Genomic DNA, 21,674 nt, shown 5'->3' with positions numbered 1-21,674 from the left:
GCCAGTCATCGACTTCACGGCTATGGCTGCTGCTCAACGAGCCGATGCCGAGTTGCAACGGTTTCACACGCGCGACACCACTCTGGTTTTGGAGGACGTCTTGCTCCCTGACTGCGCCGTTCCCCTCGTTTGTGATACGTCAACCGGTCGCCCTGGCCGCTACGTGCCTCCACCATACCGGCGAACCGTCTTTGATGCCCTCCATTCTTTGGCCCATCCTGGCATCCGCGCCACACAGCGCCTTGTCACGGCTCGTTATCTCTGGCCTCGGATCAACGCCGACGTTCGCCGCTGGCCGCGCACGTGCCTGAGCTGTCAGCAAAGCAAAGTGCACTGATACACTGCGACTCCGCTTGGCACGTTCCCGTCTCCGGACGCCCGCTTCAGCCGCCTGCATGTCGACATTGTCAATCCCCTTCCTCCTTGCGGGAACCACCGCTACCTGTTAACCTGCTTTGACAGGTTCACAAGATGGCCTGAAGCGATGCCCCTTCTAGACATAACGACGGAGTCGATCGCACGAGCACTCATCACACTCTGGATCAGCCACTACGGTGTCCCTTGCATCATTACTTCCTATCGTTGTCGTCAATTTGACTCCACCTTATTTGCCAACCTGTCTCGGCTCCTCGCCATCAATCATACCAAGAAGACCTCTTACCACCTGATTTCAAACGGTGTAATCGAGCGTTTTCACCGGCAGTTGAAAGCCTCACTTATGGCGTCCGCTTTTTCTTCGCCATGGATTGAGCGCCTACCCTTCGTCCTGCTTGGTCTCCGCACCGCACTTCGAAGTGACTCTTCAACCTGTGCAGCAGAGCTAACGTTTGGCACTACTCTCCGCGTCCCTGGCGAATTCTTCTAGCTTTCGCCACCCACGCCTGCTGACGTCTCAGATTACGCCTACCGTCTACGTAGCGCTATGAGCACTGCCGTTCCACCACGTCAGCGCCAGTATTCTCGTCGTGTCCACATCTCCCACGACCTTCAGCGGTGCTTTCACGTCTTTGTTCGCCACGACGCTGCACGCCCGCCCTTACGGCCACCATGCGATGTTCCGTACCAAGTGCTCCGGCGTGCTCCTAAGCACTTTTTTCTGCTCATCAGCGGCCGGGAGGACACAGTCTCAATTGACCGCCTTAAACCTCCTCCTCCTCTAGTCCTCGTCGCGTACGATTTGCGCAAAGACCATCCGCTTTTCGCCATTCACAACCCGATCATGGCTTCATCCATATAGGGCGGGCCCTGTAGCGTGCCGTCGTGGTCCGGCCGCAGAAGACGACGACAGCACCAGCGCACCTGCCAAGCACGCGCAGACTGAATTTCGTGGCGGCTTAAGTGCATGCCGGCGCAATGCTCTCCCGTTCACGCCTGGCTGAGCGCGTCCAGCCAAATATATTTGTGGAGACCCGATGACGACTTGTGTCTACGATTTGTCTCCACACTCTAAACTTTCAAAGAAGGTTTAGAATATGCGAAGTGAAGACGCTATGTTTTAAGTTAGGTCGCTCAGCGGTTATGATGCTGGGCTGCTGACCAGAAAGACGAGGGTTCGATGCCGGACGCGGTGTTCGCATTTGGGTAGCGGTGGAATGCTAGAGTCCCGTGTACTGTGTGCTATTAATGCATGTTAAAGAAGGCCAGTCGGTCGAAATTATGCGGACCACTACACTGCGGCGTCCCAAAGCAAAGATGATTTATTATGTGTTTCATTCTGATTCAATATCCTTTCATACGTTCCTGAACGTTACGATTTGTTTTGCATTTTTGTGCATTTTTATCTCATCCTGCCATAGCCTCAGGCGTGGCTCCAGTACGTAGAAATAAGCAAACAAAACTCTTAAGGCAGTATTCGCGACCCTGCACAAATACTGCGCTCTCTAACGTAAGTGCACTAGAAGACAGTAAAAATATTCGAATGAGAATTATCTCAAAAAACGTGAAATGCACCATGGGTACCGAGTTTTCTTTTTCATGGATCTCATGCTGGAAACCAGTCTATCTAAGATTTAGCATTTAAGACCAATAAAGCATGCTCCAAAATGAAACATAAAAATGAAGCCTGCACTAGAGAAAATAAGGTGTTAAAGTCGTGCGTCAAAGTCCAAGGCTTATTAACCTAGGAGGGTGGATGTGTAGGCCAGTTGGTGAGACATGAAGGAGCTAAACACGGCAGCGGACACGGGACAGAGAAAGAAGACGACAAAGGGCTTATTAACCGACACGCGAATAGGAAAGAGCAGCTTATGAAAAAGAAAAAAAAAACACGATTGCTGCGGATGGTTCACAAATCTTAATTCCAAGGAATACAAATAATAAACTGGGCACTAAATTGCAATGGCATCACATATATCCTCCTAGTGGCAGTCTAAGCCGCGCAGGAAACGAGTGAAACTGCGACTTCATTGAGCGTAACGCCGCACTGATTGCTCGACGTCCGTTGAAGCGAGTGTCATCGGACAGGCGAGATATACGAGGGGGTACCCAAAAGAAACCGGACTTATTTTTGTTTGAACTTATTTGTTCACATTTTAAGCACAGACCTTCACTCTCCTTCAAATTATTCCCCACTTGCAATGATACCCTTGTCGAATCTTTCATTCCATTTTTCAAAACATTGTTTAAATTCATCTTTTCTGATGCTTGACAGCGCCTCCATCGTTTTTTTCTTCACCTCAGCAACATCAGCGAAACGCTTTCCATACACCTATTTTTTCATTCTAGGAAACAAAGAAAATAGCACGGTGCAAGGTCAAGAGAGTATGAGGGTTGAGGAATAGTGGTCATGCCATTTTTGGTCCAAAATTGTCGTAGAGACAGGGCTGTTTGAGCAGGGGCATTGCCATGATGGAAAAACCAGTCACCCGACCGCCACAAATCTGGCCGCTTCCACCGCACACTGTTGCCCATTCTTTTCAAAACATCCAAGTAGAAAGCCTGGCTAATGTCTGACCCTGCGGAACAAATTCTCAATGGACGACTCCTCTCACGTCGAAAAACAAATCAGCATTGTTTAGAGGATTGGTTTCACCTGACGAGCTTTCTTGAGACGAGGTGAATTTGAAGTTTTCCATTGGCATGATTGTTGCTTTGATTCAGGATTAGATTCAGGAACACTTGAGTTGTCCCCATAGCATGGTCCCTGTACGTCTATCTTAATATTTCAAGAGTTTCCATTCAACTTTTTCCGAGCAAAAATCAGAATTTCACCGGCGCACGCTGTTCACGAAAATCAGCCATTGCAAAAACGACATTCACACAAAACAGTCGTCACTCTAAAACTCTGCCTAAACTAGTCTGACCTCCTTCAACGACGGCACTCGGCTTACTGACTTTGGAATGTTCGTGCTATGCGTTCTGTGGTACCGCAAAACGCGGTACCACAGAAGCTTTGCCGACCAAAAAATTTAGTCCGGTTTCTTTTGGGTACCCCGTCGTATGTAGCTTCTTTAACTGCACGAACGCGGAGAAAATAGCTGTGACAACCAGGTACATGCTTACGATGACTATAGTATATGTAAAAACTTTCCGCTCTTGAACGTACAGTGAGCTCCAGTATGAGAGGAAATGAATTATTAGCCTTCACTGAACTGCTCCACAAGTGTGAATGAAAAGCACACGTTTTTAAATCTGTTTCCCATGTTGTCGGATAAGAACCATGAGGAATTTCCAATCTAAGCGCCGGAGCACCAACATAGTTCTCGGGCGTGTGCGCCGACTCGCTGTTCGGTTCCATATGAGAGTGAACTTAGCGAGCTGCACACCCTCGGCACCATCGTAGCTTCGCCGAAGTATGAGTTGGGACGTTGATGTTTCTTCAGATTGTACTCACCTAGAATCACGCACATAAATGTCTCACATCATGACTTCCGATCTTGTGAACACCCGAGAAGTGGATTAACTCGGAAGAGACATCAGAACGGAAGGTGTTGGAGCGCAGCTGATAGTAGTTGGTACATTGTCGTCGTATTTCGGCGCATTGCTGCATTGGTGTGAAAGCACATTTTTGCTCAGTATGTGCTTGGTCACATTGACTGCTGCTGATATTTGCACGACAGTTTTGGTAACCTAGCTATGTGTAATCTTTTTCTTACTATTATGCCTCAATTTGCTATTTTTTTTTAACAGAACAGGGTTTTTTTCTAACTCTTTACAGATCGTTACTTTGAGCCCTGCGAAAGATAAGTCAGTGGGGTTTGTGCAGGTGGATTCTACAGCAAGGCGGACTATATGTACGCGATCGAGTTCTTAGATGGAATGGTTAATTAACTAAAATTAACTGATAAACTTTTTACTTTTGATTTGAAAGGCCAACATTATATTAAGAAATTGAAGGCTGTAAACTAAGAAGCTGAGTCAAGTTTTTGAATTTTCTTTATAGGCAATGCGTTTCACTGCATTTACCATCATATATACGCATTTTTTTGCACTTAAAGTTTATGTCTCGCAGTCCACATCTTTAAAATGCCGTCGCTGGATGTAGTCTTGTCCAGGAAATCATGCTAACTGCTTCTAAGGCATAAAATGTATGAAACGGCATCCGTATTTGTTTTATTAGAAGTGCTAGAGGGGCCATTTTAATAATGTTCTCTGCGGGAAGCCTATTTTAGGAGCTAAAAACGCATATTTTTGACGCCAAATGTTTTGAAATGCATGGCCAATGAAGAAAATTTAAAAACTCAACTCAGCTTTATTTTTGACAGCCTTCAATTTCTTACTAAAATGTTGGCTCCTAAAAGGAAAAGCAAAAAGGTTCATTAGTTAACTTTAGTTAATTGTTTAATCACTGAGCCCGATCACGCGCACAATGTCCACCTTACTCTAGAATGCACCTGCACAGACTGCAAGACGTGTCTCGCAGGTTTCAAAATAATATCTGCAAACAGTTAAATAAACACCTATACAGTGTTTGGACTCAAACTTGTAACCGCCAACAGGAGAAATCAAAACCTTCCCCGGCCAGCAGAAAATTCGTGTTGTGTTTTAAACTTCGGTCATAAAACTTCCTACAAGTGGCCTATGAACTACAAGAAAAATCTACCACATATGCATGCAGCACCAACACCTTGTTTATCACAAGACATGCGTTAGTAACTTGCGAAATAATTCAAAAATAAACAGTTACATAAATTAGGAAGGAGTTTTGCGCAAAGTGCCAGGCATGTGAACCAAAGAGTGAAAAAAAAACGTATCCACAGTTATCTACACGCCGGTAAGTTTAGGTCGGTAGTCCGCGAAGGCCGCCGGGCCCAGGAAGCAAGCTCGGGCGACCGAGCCTCGCTGCTTCGCAAAGGGCGAGATGATGAAAGGAAAAGGAAGGAAAAGCCGCGCAGTAATTGGCATCGAATTGGCCGTGATCCAGTCGTAATGCCCGCTGGTGCAGTCGGATTCTAGTTGGCCGGGAAATGCAAATGCACAAAATGCACCCGCGGCACGATTTACGGGCGATATGTAATGTGCGCTGCTCCAGTAGCTGCGAATGAATGTATGGCGTGCGGTAGCCGCCAAGGCGATGCCTCGGGTGCTGGCGACAGCAAAACAGCGGCGCACGGCACTGGGATTGCGTTCTGCTGCGTTGAGCACGGGCTGCCATGTACGGAAGTGGTCGAAGCGAGCGACGGGGTGTACCGGCTGACTTGAAAAGCGTGCCCGCTGTGGAATTTAGACCGATGTGTGGGGCCACAGGACGCAATTCCGGGACGGAAGGGTCAGAATTAGAAGGATCCGGTCGTGCTTAGACCATAGGCGTAGCTGAATGGGTCCCGCTTTAATGCGCAAATTTCGCAAGCATGCCCCCACCTTCGGCGGCTGTCTCGTCTCTCACGAAGGCACAGTTACTTGTGAAGGTGCCACAGAACCAGGGAGCCGTGGTAAGTGGTTCGGATGTGGTGTAATGCGTGACAGGGCTCTCATGAGGCGTGCATGCGTGCCTCAGGAAGGATAGATGGCCTCACTGGGGTGGGCATGAGGTGGCAGGCGAACATGTTACTAGAAGCAATGGTACGCCGCAAGTCATGGAGCTTTCCAAAGAGATGGGGTATGTGTCAAAAGAGAGCTCCTCTGGTAGCGTCTCGAGGGCAGGCGCCAGAGCAACTCTCGAAACATACCCCATCACTTGTGGGATCCTGGCTCTGTGCATGACCAGAGACAACCTGCCAGATACACTGTATGTTTAATTACTGTCTAGATATTTTACTTGAACGTCCCTATTTTGAACTCACTGCTTCAAGTAGAGTTTCGGTCCGGGGTAGCTGTTTTAACAGTGGAACAATTTGCATCCACTGCAAAGTAACAGGTTATTGCAGTTTAGAAGGGCGCCAAAAGGACGAGCAATATGCTTACGCGCCTACTTGCCCTAGACCACTTTAGCATGCAAATTGTAATGGAGTTTTTATCTTAGCAACCCGACATAGTTTACACAGGTTGACGTGAATTTCTTTCATCATTCTTCTCCGAAAACACCTTGGCCATAAGGGTAGTTCAGCCGTGAACGTATGAAGGCGTGGAAGGGGGATCATGAACCGATGCATATAGGTAGAAAAATTCGATGCCTATAGGTCGTTTTGGTTCGTAATCTCTTCTAGTGTACCTCCATATGCTGCTGTTTAAACCACTGCGCCTTTTTCATCACTGACATTGCCTGCGTTTTTTGTCTTTTACAGATCAACCCTTTCCACACAGTGCCGACAATTGACGACGACGGGTTCATCGTATACGAGAGGTACAGCTATGCGCATTTGTCATATACTACGCGCCTAAGCTCAGCACAACACTAAGGTGCTGCTGCAGTGGGGTCGTATAATCGCATATACTAGACTTTAGTTTTGGCTAGGCGCTTGTCTGTCCTTTCGCTCTAGCCGCGATCGGTACAAACGAGCCCCGCCGCGTTTCTTTGGGGCCAATGATAATGTGAGTATCCCCTTCGACGCGAATAATCCTTGTGATCCCGTACATCACTCAAAAACCGCTAGGCTGTGGAGCGCGCACAGGATCGTCCACCCCTAATAACCAGTCTTCGCTACACATGTCACGTGACCCTCTGTGTTGCAGCTGGGAGCCGCTGATCGGTGCTGCTGCAGCCCAGTAGCCTATCATCATCATCATCATCAGCCTCACTACACCCACTGCAGGGCAAAGGCCTCTCCCATGTCTCTCCAACTAACCCTGTCCTTAGTCAGTTTCCGCCACTGTATCCCCGCAAACTTCTTAATCTCATCCGCCCAACTAACTTTCTGCCGTCCCCTGCTACGTTTGCTTTCTCTTGGAATCCACTCCGTTACCCTTAAGGACCAGCGGTTATCTTGCCTTCGCATTACATGCCCTGCCCAAGCCCATTTATTCCTCTTGATTTCAACTAAGATGTCATCAACTCGCGTTTGTTCCCTCACCCACTCCGCCCTCTTCGGATCTCTTAACGTTATACCTATCATTTTCCTTTCCATAGCTCGCTGCGTTGTTCTTAACTTAAGCTGAACCCTCTTTGTTAGCCTCCACGTTTCTGCCCCATAGGTGAGTACCGGTAGGATACAGCTGTTGTATACTTTTCTCTTCAGGGATATTGGTAAGCTACCATTCATGATCTGAGAGAACCTGCCATATGCGCTCCACCCCATTCTTATTCTTCTAGTTATTTCCCTCTCATGATCCGGATCTACGGTCACTACCTGCCCTAAGTAGACATATTCTCTAACTACTTCCAGTGCCTCGCTACCAATTGCGAACTGCTGTTCCTTTGCTAGGCTGTTGAGCATTACTTTGTTTTTCTGCATGTTAATTCTTAGCCCCACCGTTCAGTAGCCTATATGGGACATCGAATGCAAGATTCACTCCTTGGGCTAGTTGGTAATTTGTGCTGTAAGCGTAGAAAATAGTGCAAAACACGAGGAGAACGTGGGAGAGGCACGTAAAGTGGAACCAGCGAAAACGGACACAGGGCAAGAAATAGGAGGTAGTACATACAAAACACCGCTGCACATGAAATTGATTTATACCGATGAACAAAACAACATTTCTGTTTTTCGACCGCAAGCGCATGCACCTAGCGAGATGATGGAACGATATTTGCGGTGATAAAAACAGAAACTCCTTGTAGGTAATAGAAAATGAAGAATTGCTTGTACACCCAGCCAAATCTTTACCTGGCGTGCGTGACGGCCGCTTTTTCTGCCCTGCTGTGCTTTGCTAGGAAGCAAACTTACGGGCAGCTCAATATTACGCACGGGCTTAGTGAGCCTGTGCTTATATTTGATATTTTTGCAAGTTTGCTACGTCATAAGCTTCAGGAGCACGGAAAATGCGGCTGTCGCGCACGCCAGCTAAAGATTTGGCCGGCCGTAAATGTGCATGTCTGCCTATTCTATCTGATTAAAAGCACCTCAAGCAGCTCACGCTCATGTCTTGATTTCCCCGACCGATACTACTACCGAGGTGAAACCGAGGGGAACACTGGCAGCAGTCCTTCGCATTAAAGGCTAAGTTGTTTCCCATGTCAGGGCCCAAAGATCCTTCAGCCGTTCCTGTAGGCACGCTCCAGCTTGGTGAATACAGATTTTGCCGCAGGACAAATGGATGGAATGGACAACATCCACTGCGCACATAGTGAGCACCGTCTGGCGGGTGGTTTTGTAAGCGTCAGTTTCCCGCTGGCCACCAGAGATCTGGGCACACAATGTGGAAATATTGCGAAGAGCAGAAAACACCAAAGTGACACCCAATTTTTGTGCAACTTTTTTTAGTTCATATGACGTCTTGTGGTGTAGTAAGGGACCACTTCAGTCTTCTTCCTACCCTCTTTCATTGGACTTGCAGACATTGGAGAAAGCTTTTTCATATTTACCCCCTGGCATGGGGGGGAGGGGGGGGAAGAGGGGAGAAGCAATACTTGAGCGTGAGCTGCTGAAAGTGTTTTTAGTTATAAAGAAAAAAGAGGCACGCATAAGCGATACTTCAGTTTTCATCGCCAAAAAGCAGCGTGAGTTTTTGTCGACGTAAATATCTTTCCATCATCTTGTTCGGAGAGTGCGCTTGCGCATGAAAAGAATTTAAATATTCTTTTATTCATCGGACTAAATCAGCTGTAAGTTTAGCGGTGTTGTCTGTGTTCCTCCCGTGTCTGGTACTGCGACCGTTTTCGCTGGATCCACATTTTGCGCATTATGGGCCAACTAGACCAGTGATTTACACTCTTGGCCTCAGAGAGGCCACCTCTTAGCGCACACTTCGAACAAGTATTTTCATCCCGTGAGAATACAATCTGTACGCTAAAATACAATACAATCTATTGGCTGCAATCAGAATCCAAGTTTGAGGCTAAGTGACTGACACTAAAGCGGCAACGAATGACCTTTTGTTCGCAACACGAGCCTCGGGGCAAGAGACGATAAGATGCGCAAAGGGACAGTGCGTTTTTTTCCGTCTCCTTCCTAGTGGCGTGAACGAAGGAATCCTCAGGTATCTGTTTTGTACTCGTGGAGTATATGCTGCGTTTCTGTCAAAACAAAATTATCTTAAGTCAACAAGCTGGAGCGGTTCTTTCTAGTTCTCTTGTCTTCTTTCAGCAGCTTTTTTTTGTTTAACGCATGGAAGAACACAGAAGGTCACGTGAGACGTGTGCTCACGAGTGTCATCAGTTGGTGGGCGTTCCTACGCAGTGTGCACCTACGAACAGTTTTCCATATTCAAAATTAGGTGCGCCGCCCCACCTAGCGTAATGGCATTTTATAAAACATTTCTGGTTATTACTAACAACCGGCTCCAATATCTAATACCATCTGGTGCCTTATTGTAGTGTGCAAGAATTAAACATGCTCCACCGCGGTGGCTCAGTGGTTATGGTGCTCGGCTGCTGACAAGAAAGACGCGAGTTCAATCCCGGCCACAGCGGTCAAATTTCGACGGAGCCGAGTCGCTTTGGGACGTTAAACCCCATAAACTATTAACCAAACATAAAAAGTTAATTACAATATTTATTTACCCATCCTTGGAGCTAATGCGACTCCTCTGTCTTCTAACGTCCGCCGCCACTGGCGTTACTATGCCACAATGGCCATTTTTGTTTCGCAAAATGTAAAATTATAAATATCCGTGCGGGCTTCGCTTAAAAACAGGGTACAACTTAGCCCTAGTTCTCCATCAACCTCACTTTACTTGTTATGACTACACATAACTGAACTCTAATTTCCTTACCAATTTTGGCAACGCAGCAACGCCATCGCCTACTACCTGCTGCGAAAGTACGCTCCGGACTCGGAACTCTACCCCGCCTGTGTGAGGGGCCGCACCCGCATTGACCAGGTGTTAGCCTCTGCTTGCTGCAACATTCATCCTCACATGGCCGCTTTTTTCGTGAGTACGCCTCCAGTGGTTCCGATTTCTGTTCGAGCGGGCGTGAGCCCATAAAGCTACACACTCAAGAATCCTATAAATATTGAGCTTTAGTCCCAACTAGGACTACAACTTCACTATTATACTGTCGATTGCAGGGCTCTTTAACAGACAGCCCCACTTCTTTGCGTCTAAACGTGAATAAAACAAAAAGGAAAGCAATTAGACCTCATATGTGGCTTGGTAACATTTTATAAGCTGCGCCTGAAGTGATAATCTTGAGTGCTGCGCACACATGGTTGCTTCACTATACTTAAAAGAACGCTGAGGGGCTATTTAGCTTGGAAAGCATCGACTGTCTACTGAATTCTAATGACAGAGGGGCCTCTCTCGTCAAATACGGAGGTTTTATAATTAAGCAAACAGAAAAAATAATCATCTGGGTGTCGACATCACAGGCCCATTTTAGAAGTAAACTACGCGCATCGACACCGAATTTCGGGAGCGGAGCCGAGGGATTAAGGTACACCATCAGTTAATTGAAAACATCGGCAACTAGTCCTGCTCGGTAAAGCCATCGCGAGTTTGAATCGAGTGGGCGTAAAAATATTGCGTTCAATTTTCACAGCCATGAATGAGTCCTAAACCTGTGCCGGACAAATATAGCATGCAAAAAAAGAGCGAGATAATCAGTCTTTAATCAGAGCAACAATTGGATCGAGTTTTACCCAGCGCGCAGCTTTCTCCGGAGCAAGGAATTAGATGAATGGCGGCGGCCCACTCACGCCAGTGTATGTCGCATTAGCAGGCGCGACTTCCGGAACTTTTTGGCGTTCGCAGCCAATCGAGGATAAGCGTCGGAGACCAATTAAAACCGACTGAATCAACAGTTGCATACGGTGCACTTACACGAGTTCGTACTATAGCAGCACAAACCATGATATGATATCGAATTTAAAAATTAATCCACAAAAGCGCGGTTCTTGAGCGAAGCCGGTGAATATTTCAACCACCATGGTCATTTCACAGGGAATTTTGAACCGCAGTCATGAATTAGGGGCCCTGGGCGTCCGCTTCGGCTGCAGGGGGTGGTTGGTTTCAAGCCCACCGCCGGACATAAACTGGTGAAATGGGCGCCAGCGATTCCCGGCCTGACACCTGGTTTCCTCAGTGGTGTGCACTTGAAGCAGGCACCGCAAACCGCGCTGCGCTCTGTCGGGGGCAAACCAGTTTCGAACACCTCAGACCACAAAGGTGGTTCGTGTGGCCGTGTTCACTGCATGCGGTTCTCACTGTCAACTTAAGGGTTACATGCCATACAATACATACGTACCATACCATACCATACCATACCATACCATACCATACCATACCATACCATACCATACCATACCATACCATACCATACCATACCATACCATACTGCACCTTACCATACCATACTATACCATACCAAAGCCGCCGTGGTGGCTTACTACAGTTATGGTGCTTGGCTGCTGGCCCGAAAGACACTGGTTCGATCCCGGCCGTGGCGGTCGGATTTCGATGGAGGCGAAATTCTAGAGGCCCGCGTACTGTGCGATGTCCGTGCACGTTGAAGAACCACAGGTGGTCGAAATTTCCGGAGTCTTCCACTACGGCGCCCCTCATAGCCTGAGTCGCTTTGGGACATTAAACCCCCATAATCCATACCATGCTATACCGTACGATACTTGCCTCCTGACACATACGATTCTCTCATGAATGGAATTAAAGGTGCACTGAAGAGGGATCTTAACTCGTATTTTTACCGCTGGAACTCGATATACTCGTTCCAGCCGTTCTTAGAAACTTGGTTATTGCCCTGTGCGGCCGATTTCTCTAATTTAAATGGGATCATTCGTACGGCTCCCGCCTTTTCATTTTGAATTCCCCGCAGAAGGTGGGAGGAGTCAGCCAAACTTCCCGTGGCGGCTTGCCGCTCTGCCATCAGCGGAGTGATACGTAGGGATCGGCGAAAGCAGAGTCCACGCGTATTTTTATTTCCGTGGGCCTAATTTGCAGCTATGTAGTCTCTGACTAGATCTATTTATTGATGGAAACCTAAAAAAAACTAAATAAAAACGAAAGCAAAGCCGCCACGCGACTGCCTGAAAGGCACTCCATGCGTTGGTCGACTCCTCCCACCGTCTGCGGGGAATTTAAAAAAAAGGCGGGAGCCTGACGTTAATCCTATTTAAATGAGGGAAATCGGCCGCACTGGGCAGTAATTTGAATTTTATAAGAATGCTCCGAACGATTAGATTTTTCTGTAAAGCTTCGTAAAGAGAACCAAGTGGTGAATGTTTTTTTTTTGTTCTTGAAAGTGACATGGGATTACAAAAGATTTTGGTTTTATTGGGGTTTAACGTCCCAAAGCAACTCAGGCTACGAGGGACGCCGTAGTGAAGGGCTCTGGAAATTTCGAGCCGCTGGGGTTCTTTAACCTGCACTGACATCGCACAGCACACGGGCTTCTAGAATTTCGCCTTCATCGAAATCCAGCCGCCGCAGCTGGTATCGAACCCGCATCTTTCGGGTCAGCAGCCGAGCGCCGTAAGCACTGAGCCACCGCTGCGGGCTGGATTACAAAATAGGCACACATTAAAAAAGTCCTACGCAAAGGCTACACACTACCAATTCGCTCACCGAAACGAGCGAACAGAGACACACAAAAATATGACGAAAGAGCAACGCTTGAGTCCGTCTCTATCAATATGCTTGTCTTTGGTAGCGTAAGTTCTTTTCAATAGCTAGAAGTGGCACCGCTGGTCATCGCTCTTCGTGTTTTCCCTTTTTCTATGTAGGTTCCCCGCTTCTTCGCAGGCACCAAGCCGACAGACGAAGAGGTGAGCTCCTTCGAAGAGAAGGTGTTCGGGGGACTCGAGAACCTCATTGGCGACAAGAAGTTCGCCGTTAGCGACAAGATCACTCTTGCCGACCTATGCCTCACTGGACACGTCACTGCCGCTCTAGAGGTAAACACTATAACTAGGGGCTCTATTAGGCATGTGAAATCGAGGTCAGCACTAGCTGGTGGGCTAGTTCGCTACACATGTCTATTTGATAGCAGCACACAATGAAAAAACCACAGCATGGAACATAAAGCGCACATCGCCACTAGTTTATTGACACGCAAAGCGCCTACAAATGGAGGGCGGGCTCGATGTATCGCTTTGTTTTTTGGTATTGTTTCTGCTCGCTCATATGCGCCGAGTTTTACCCTTGCGAGCACTGTGCTTGGCAAAGAAACTAGTTGCAGTCAGCTCTCTGTGGTGTCAATTGTGTAGGTCCAAGTTTTTTTATTGTGCGCGGTGATCAAATAGACGCATGAAGGTGCGCGGTTAATGGGACTTGTACAGGGTCGTCCACTCTAAGTGCGAACACGGCGCAGCGTGGCCGCGCTCCGCGGGGCGCGAGCGCATCCGGCGCGAGCGCATCCGGCGCGGTCGCGCATCGAAGCTCTGCGGCGCAGGCGCACACGGGCTCGGAGGGGGTGCTTCGCGTCGTCTGCTACAGCGCGGGTGCGCACAGTGCTTGCTCTGCGGTGAAGCGCGCCTCACTACAGCGCTCGTGTGCACCGAGAATGCACTGCGGGAAAGCGCAATAACTACAGCGCGTTGTCGCTGGTTGCGCGTACGACAACTCAGCGGCCTCTCGTCTCATTGCCGCGATTTCGGTGATATGCATGTATTGCTGCAAACTTGTCATTTCAGGTTTGGATTGATTGGTTTATGGGGTTTAACGTCCGAAAGCGACATAGAGGACCCCAGATTATTGTCGACCACATGGGGGTTGTTAATGTGCTCTGACATCCCACAGTACACGGGGGCCTTGCGTTTCGCCTCCATTCAAACGGGACCGCCGCAGTCAGGTTCGGACCCGCGACTTCCGTTTCGAACACTGTGCTTCTGTCAGATATACAGGTTGTTCAGGCTAACTTTAGCCAAGGGGTAAAAAATAAAATATTTGAAGTTGGCCAGGGAAACACACCACTTAGATACACCTACCAACCGGCTTGCGCATCAGAGGGAATTTTTTATTTTGCAATTAATTAATTAGCAATTAAAATAATTCTTATAAACGCGTAAATATTGACTTTAGACAGCAAATGTGAATAGCAAAGTTGGAGAGCACCTTCAGAAACCGCCCTTCCATTTATTTGCGATAAAGAAAGCCTCGTGTGCATCGCTTTTCCGAGCTCCAAAAGAAGTCCGCGAAATACAAAAAAATCACGTGACTAGTGCATTCGCGCGTCACCATTGTGCTGCTCTCAATTATGGCTTGAGTGAACAAAATCATCTGCTGGCAAGGCGGAAGACCTCATTGCTCCGGCAGGCCGATATGTCGACGGTGGTTGCGGCGCAACTTGCTCCGTCACGCCATCAGGAACTCGAATTTACTCCAGCTTACTCGTTTAAAGACATTTCTTTACTTTATCAATCTGGCCATAGTCTTTATCCCCGCCCGTGTAAAGGTCTCTCAAAGGCGGAGGAGCGGCTTCTGCTTCGCCTATATACAAATACTTTGCTGTGCCCGGCAGCTCTAAAACACTTTGACCCTTCTTTCTCTGGCAGCTGTCCGCACTGTGCGGAGAAGTCTTCGGACATCTACCACATGGTGTGGGCCTGCCCCTCCAACCCCGCTATCCCCCCTCACCCCAACCCAACCCGGGAGGACTGGGAGGCGACCCTGCTCGGCTGCTCTGACCTGCAGGCCCAACGGGCCCTGGTCGCGCGAGCCCGGGCAGCGGCCGACGCCACTGGGGTCCCGAACTAGGGACCTCCACCTAGTACTTGTGAGGGCTGGCCCCCTTTGGGTCAGCTCATACCTCACCTCCCGAAGTTTATCTGTAAATAAATGTTTTCCACCATCCAGACTGGCTCGCACGGACACCGCGGGCACAGGACATCATGCAGAGAGTTAGGTGCGCTTCACCGCAGAGCAAGCACTGTGGGCACCCGCGCTGTAGCAGACGGCACGAAGCACCGCCTCCAGGCCCGTGTGCGCCTGCGCCGCAGAGCTTCGATGCGCGGCCGCGCCGGATGCGCTCGCGCCCCGCGGAGCGCGGCCACGCTGCGCCGTGTTCGCACTTAGAGTGGACGACCCTGTACAGTGAATATACCTGATGGCACGTCAGCGATTAGTTGGGAACTAGAAGAGGCACAGTTACCATGCTTAGTAGGGGATAAACGTAGGCAGGGGGAAAGTTAGTCATTTTCAAGCGCGCGCAACAATTTCGCCTACATTGTGCGCATACACGACTAGTGTGCTGTGTACTCAGCACGCTATATAACAGCCGGAGGCAGCATGCCAACCAGCAGACTGACCGGGCTATGTGTAAAGTTGAGGGCCGTCACTCACTGAAAATTGATGCAGAATTTCAGAAATTCATGTAAAGGAAAAATGTCTAATTGCGGGTAAATTCACACGCGGCCAAAGACAGCGGCTATTTCCAAATTTTCCGTTCAGTGTTGTTCAAAACTCGTCATGAACGTGATTGGCTCAGTAACGCATGTTTGAGTAGTTGCAGCCGCCAATGAAACCGCTAAAGCACGTTTACCGGCAGAATCACCATTAGCGTAATTCTTATTTTTGGTAATGAGAGCTCGCTACTTACTCCCAGTTGAGGTTCTTGTTTACTTTTCTTCTCGCTTGCTGTTGCGTAGCGAGGTCAGGCCGTCTCGTTGCCGCTACGGCCTGGTCTTGTGATTGGAATTAGCGCGAAGGACGATGACGACGATTTTCGTTGTAGAAACAAAAAAAACTTTATACATATAGGATTAGCATAGATGTTACAGTGAAGACAGAATCGAACAAAGGGAGAGCAACAACAGAGTGGAGCCGCCAGAGCTCTCCCAGTCAAAAGCTCCTGGCGAGAACCCCCAGATTCCCGCCAACATCTCTTCTTAACCCGTCAGCTCATCGCTGATTCGGCCGGCCCCCTCGTGACGTAACAGTTGCCTGTGGCCGTGTATTTAGCCGGGCCCACAGTGCTTACAGCGAGACCCACGTGACTTATATAAGATACAACACAAGCAAAACACAACGAAATCATAACAGAGTATCTTCCCCTCAGGAAGTCGTACTGCGCTCACGAAAAGAGGCAGGAATACACACAAACACACGAACAGACCCGTCATTTGCCCTCTGTTCCTCGAAGCGGCGCCAGCCAGCGGAAACAAAAGCGCACGGCCAAAAGAAAAATCGTATCCGCGCCGCCGTTAGGCCGCAAGTTCGGGCAATGATTGTAGATGAGGCGTATATCTGTCCGCGCAGCTCAGGAACTATGGCATGCCGCCGCCGAAGCCGCCCGTTGCCTTAAAGAAAAAGAAACCTAAAGGCCAGCGTTCGGAAAGCGCGCCACTGACACCGACCAGGCACAGCCCGTGTTCCCGGCTTCACGCGCGTCGCCCAGAAGCGGCGCCGTTTCCCTCACGGTGAATACGCGGAGTTGGCACACACACGCACAAGCAAAAGAAAAAGGAGCGTTCCCCCGAAAAGCGGTGCGAGTGAAAGTGCCATTCGGAGTTTCTCGCAGCGGGGATCCTTCAAAGGGACCGAGACGAGACTGCCAGCGCGCTGTAACTAACGTAACGCGTACCCTTCTAGCTCATCGGCGCGGGCCCTTGTCGGCGCGACTGTGTCGATAAACAGTTTGCAGGCCGGCGGGAACTCATATATTCCGGCTGCTGCGTGGCGGTCTTAAGCTCAGTGGCTCTACACTCCCTATAGCAGGAAGGCGTCACTTTCTCTTCGGTGTGCATATAGAAGCCGATATATAATTGACTAGTCCTGTTGCTCATTCTGCTCACTGGCTATTTCGTTGCAACATAAGAAACATTTTTTTCACTCCTCTACCTCTGTTATCCTATTTCGGCGCTGAATTACTTTACTGATATTGACAAATGAGCTTGCTGCTAATAGGTCATTTTGGTTGTAACAGAATAGACGGATGAAAGACACAAACAATAATAAGGGACACACAGAAGAGCCCTGACTCGCTATGAAATTTTTTATTGCGTGAAAAACGTACTTATAGCTACAATCACCGACGCATCAGCTCTTGCGCACATGCTCAGAGTACAATCTCAGAAAATGAAACAGAATGTTTGTAACATTCGTGTGCAGTGGGAAAGCGCGGCGTATCCACGTATGCAGAATTGGTCTTTCTCTAATTAGGATTCATATACATCTGGGAGTCCTCAAACTGCTCCTGACGTGGTGGTACAGCGGTTGAGCGGTGCGCCACTGTCCTGATATGGCAGGGGCTGCTACCGATGCAATTTGTGTGACCCGGCTTGTACTCGGAGAGCCAAACACAGTCCGTTTTTGTTAGGCTCTGAACCTCCGGATTACTGCTTTCGCGCTAAAATCACGTCATAAGTCAATGGCGAAACCCTTACAAACCCAAAACATTGTCGATTACCTTGCAGTAGCGCAGAGCTAAAAAAACAAAAAGACACCTGTGTCCGTAAAAACTAGCTGTTTGCAGTTTGGTCTTCTCTCCTTCGTATGCTGTCGGTTGTTGCAACGTCCCAATGGCACAATGGCAAGTCCACTTCAACGCAACAGCGTTGAGGGTCCCCCGTTTAGCGCAAAAGGCGGCGGCGTCTCGTCGGCGTCCGGCGTTGTCGAGCCGCGACAGTCCGTCAGTTTTAATTGCTGTGTTATTACGCCATTTTTAATTACAAAACTGATTAAAACATTCGATAAATTGAACTGCAAGGTTGCAGCATGACTCAGACGTCATTACGACATATAGCTATATAAATCAAAAATTTCTCTGAAAAAAAAATTGCGGTCATTAGTTGGCAATCACTCTCCTAACCATTGGATCGCGAGTCAGGAATGCTACCCGCAAGCGACGCCGCCACGCTCGCATGTTTCGTTAGAAAGAAATTTCATATATGTGTCGTATGGCCTTTCAGATAATGTGGTAGCTTACGACTATATACTAATGAATGTGTTTTAGATTGAAGAGCCTCTAAACGCGGAAGTAGTAATGCAGCAAGTTTCAAAGTGCATATAGTTGAGGGGTGAGTGTACGCGAACGACTGTATGCATCTGTCACGTGACATTGGTGTGACATTTGATCTGGAAACATAAGTAGAGCTCTCGATCGAGTTATACGCTATTCATATTAAGTGGAGTGGCTGATGTGGCCCATTAACGAAATCGCGTCCTACCCTTAAGGGCGGAGCTTAAATTCCCCCAGCTTTTCGTTAATGGCAGTCGCAACACCTTTCACTCGGTAGATAACTCTGCGTAGGTGTAGTGAAAGCGGCGGTGCTAAATTCATGTCTTGAGCCTCAGTGACCGTTTCACAGCCAACGACCGCTCAGCTTCGCCACCACTTCGCCGAACGTCCTGCTGAAATCTGAATAAGCATGACTTTTACATAGGGTGTAAAGATTGAGAGCAAGCTCTCTTATTACTACGGCATAATCGTTCCTAATCGGTGATATACTTTCTTTATTACTTTTTTCAGTGTGGATTCGTCGACAAAGCCAAGTTTCCCAAGCTTTCCGGCTACTACGAGCGAGTCAGATCTGAGCTTGCTTGTTTCGACGAAATCTACGGGCCTGCCATTGCTATGATTAACCATATTTTGGCTACGCTGAAATAGAGTTGATACACCTGTACTGTACTCACCGTGTGCAAGCCTCGCTGGATATAAGCATGACCTAATAAAAATGCTTGCTCTTATGCTACTTGGAGATCCTTATTTTTGGTCCCTCTGGCACGTTTAGTTTTCAGCGCTAAAATTATACGTTGCTGCAACTGGCAGCAAATGGAATATGTCACATGATCTTCAACCTATTGCTCATCAGTCCAAAATAAGCAGAATGCCTCGATCACGAAATCAACAAGAAACATTATTTTACTCATGGCGTGCGGCAACGCGTTGGGTGTACATTATTGTATTGTCGTCAGCACACTGTCTGGAGTGCTCGAACGCCGCCCTGTCTCAGAAACGACGTTAAATTTCTAAGCAAGTATACGATTCTAAAGACAATGCTTCCGCTCGAGCTCGGCAGTATAGACATACAATTTGCCTTGGCAGTTCCTCTGTCCCAATTATATAGGAGCTGAATCAAGATGACACGTTGTTTGCTTCGCAGCACACCGCTCCAGCGCTCCAGAAAATTAAGCTGACAACTGTGCAAAACACGCGGCAGCAACAATAGAGTCTCGCAGTCAGGTACTTAGTCCATGTAAAGTTTCAAGAAATTTTAAATGCGCGCAAATTGTCAGCTGCATTTTTTCAGAAAAATATGGCGTCTGCGAAAACAAAAAAAAAACAACGAGAACGCAGTTTCATTAAGCACATTTGTTTTGTAACTCAGAAACAAGAAAAAGAATTCTATTTTTGCAAGAAAGTAAGCAATATGTAAAGCCTTTTCAGGACACAATGGTGACCAATTGTGCATACTTCAATCGATGCAAAGTGTTATATCAGCCTGACTGCTCACTATTCGATAGAGAAGGGCCTAATCGTGCACCTTTTCTTATCAGTAAACCAATCGCGCCATGGCCATCTGACCTTATTTCCGCCTTGCGTAATGGAAAATGGAACGTATGAGATCTTCTAGATTGTAGGGATTGCTGGTGCGGTTTCTCAGGGGCAGACATTGTCTCTTAATTTCCTGAAGAACAAGTGGTAGTCTGTTTGATGCACAATAACCTGCTCAGTTCATGTTTTCGCGATTTCGAAGCCCTATAGGCAACCTGCGGTGCGGACCTCTGCTTCGTAATACGCCATGTACGATAGGAGCGTGCATTTTTTAGGCGCAATCGTACTGATTTTCCATGCCATCTGTCTGACCTAATGGTCATGAGCATCCCAGATCTGTCGAAATCACATGTGGCGTGCGTCAGCCAACTGGGTTTTGTCCTGAGTAATTAAGCAAGAAATGCCAGCCAAACACGGGCCTCTAATCGTTCAGACTGTGGCTGTCCGTTTACCACGACTGAAAAGACTGGCGGCAGCAGTTTTTAGGCTCCGAGTGGAACAATTTCAGCGCCATCTAGGCACTGCAGTTTGCCTGTATTTCCCCCCTATGCTTAGGTTTTCTAGGTATCATAAAAGGAGTAACAATTCTGGCCGCTATACATCACATAATCATGGCGCGTGTCAGGAGTGCATTCGTTGGCAGTTTTCTTCAAATATTTATTTGCTTATTTATCTATTCATGGCGCCGGGGGCAAGCAAACAATCCTTTCTGGACTGGCCTTAACTCAAGTAGCTTGTTTTGATAACAGATGTAGCCGAATTCATTCTCCCTTATTAAGCTATTTATTTGAAAGAACACTCGCTGCGTGTCGCCATATTTCCCGCCGGATTATTATGTGCACGAGGTGGGATGCAGATGAGCGTGACAGTCCACCGTCCAGCAAATGTCCGAAACTGGGAAACGGACGTGCTTTGATTTTTCCCCGCCCATAGTGACGTTTGATACACAGCTTCAGTCGGCACCCCACGTTGCTCCGCCGCAGTGGGGACGCGACATCATAACTGTGATGACTGCATCACAGGCCATCGAAAACCAACTCGCTAGACGGAAAGAAACATTGAGTTAGTTATGAGCCCGGAAGAAAAGTGGCTGCCGGTATCTATTTTCTTTATTCATCTGCTAGCCACAGCCTCGAACTGCTGTTGCAGTGGGGAAAGGTGGAGAGGCATGCAATACTGGTAACCCTACATCCTAATATGCTGCGAAATGACAAGAACTTTAACATAATTTAGATAATAAAACAGTCAACACGAAAAATGCAGTGTACATGAAAAATGCTTGAAAAATGGAGGAAACACCGCGACTACGCAAGCTGTTTTTCGCACAAGTGGAGAAAAAGAAAAAAAAGTGCTACAATGCCAAGCTAAATACCGTGTTATATTGGGAAACCAGCAAACATGGAAGTTGCGCTTAGGTAGCTAACCGCTATTCTGAACCTGCCATTCAAACGACGTGACATGGCACAACGACCAGCGGAATACGTCGTTAGAAGAAATAGCTGCAACAGCGGAAGGCGTACCTCTGAATTGACGGATATCTTTTGGAACAGAATCGCTGAAAAATTTTGCCACGGATTTGTATTACGCGCACGTTTTGCTTCAGATCTAGTCGAGCGGTTGCCTACGTAATGCGGCTCCAAAATGTATGTTTCACCCGTCCTGCCGATGCGAGAATAATAAACGTTTTAGGAACAATTTGAGCCGAAGCTTTGTTGTGCGGTGCGCTAATCATTCCCATTTTAACAAATTTTTGAAATGTTGGCCTAAAATTTGTAACCTGAAACTATTTCCTAAAAACAGAATGTGCAGTTAAAGC

The 21,674-nt window shown here is 47.8% G+C and overlaps 1 protein-coding gene across 1 annotated transcript in view; it reads left to right on the top strand.

Moving 5' to 3' along the window:
• LOC149362273 (glutathione S-transferase 1-1-like) overlaps positions 1-19,053 on the top strand; it is a 29,195-nt gene extending 10,142 nt beyond the window's left edge. The window contains exons 2-5 of the mRNA XM_089572970.1: positions 6,663-6,721; positions 10,203-10,344; positions 13,149-13,319; positions 18,833-19,053. Coding sequence (XP_089429096.1) covers positions 6,663-6,721; positions 10,203-10,344; positions 13,149-13,319; positions 18,833-18,970 — 510 coding nt within the window. The 3' untranslated portion in view covers positions 18,971-19,053. The remainder of the gene's footprint in view (positions 1-6,662; positions 6,722-10,202; positions 10,345-13,148; positions 13,320-18,832) is intronic.
• The last annotated feature ends 2,621 nt before the right edge of the window (positions 19,054-21,674 follow it).

This window comes from Amblyomma mixtum, chromosome 2, assembly GCF_055824585.1.
Source record: "Amblyomma mixtum isolate Tamu chromosome 2, ASM5582458v1, whole genome shotgun sequence".
NCBI lineage: Eukaryota > Metazoa > Arthropoda > Arachnida > Ixodida > Ixodidae > Amblyomma > Amblyomma mixtum.
Note: the sequence above shows the minus strand (reverse complement) of the source record. Positions and strands in the feature narration are given on the sequence as shown.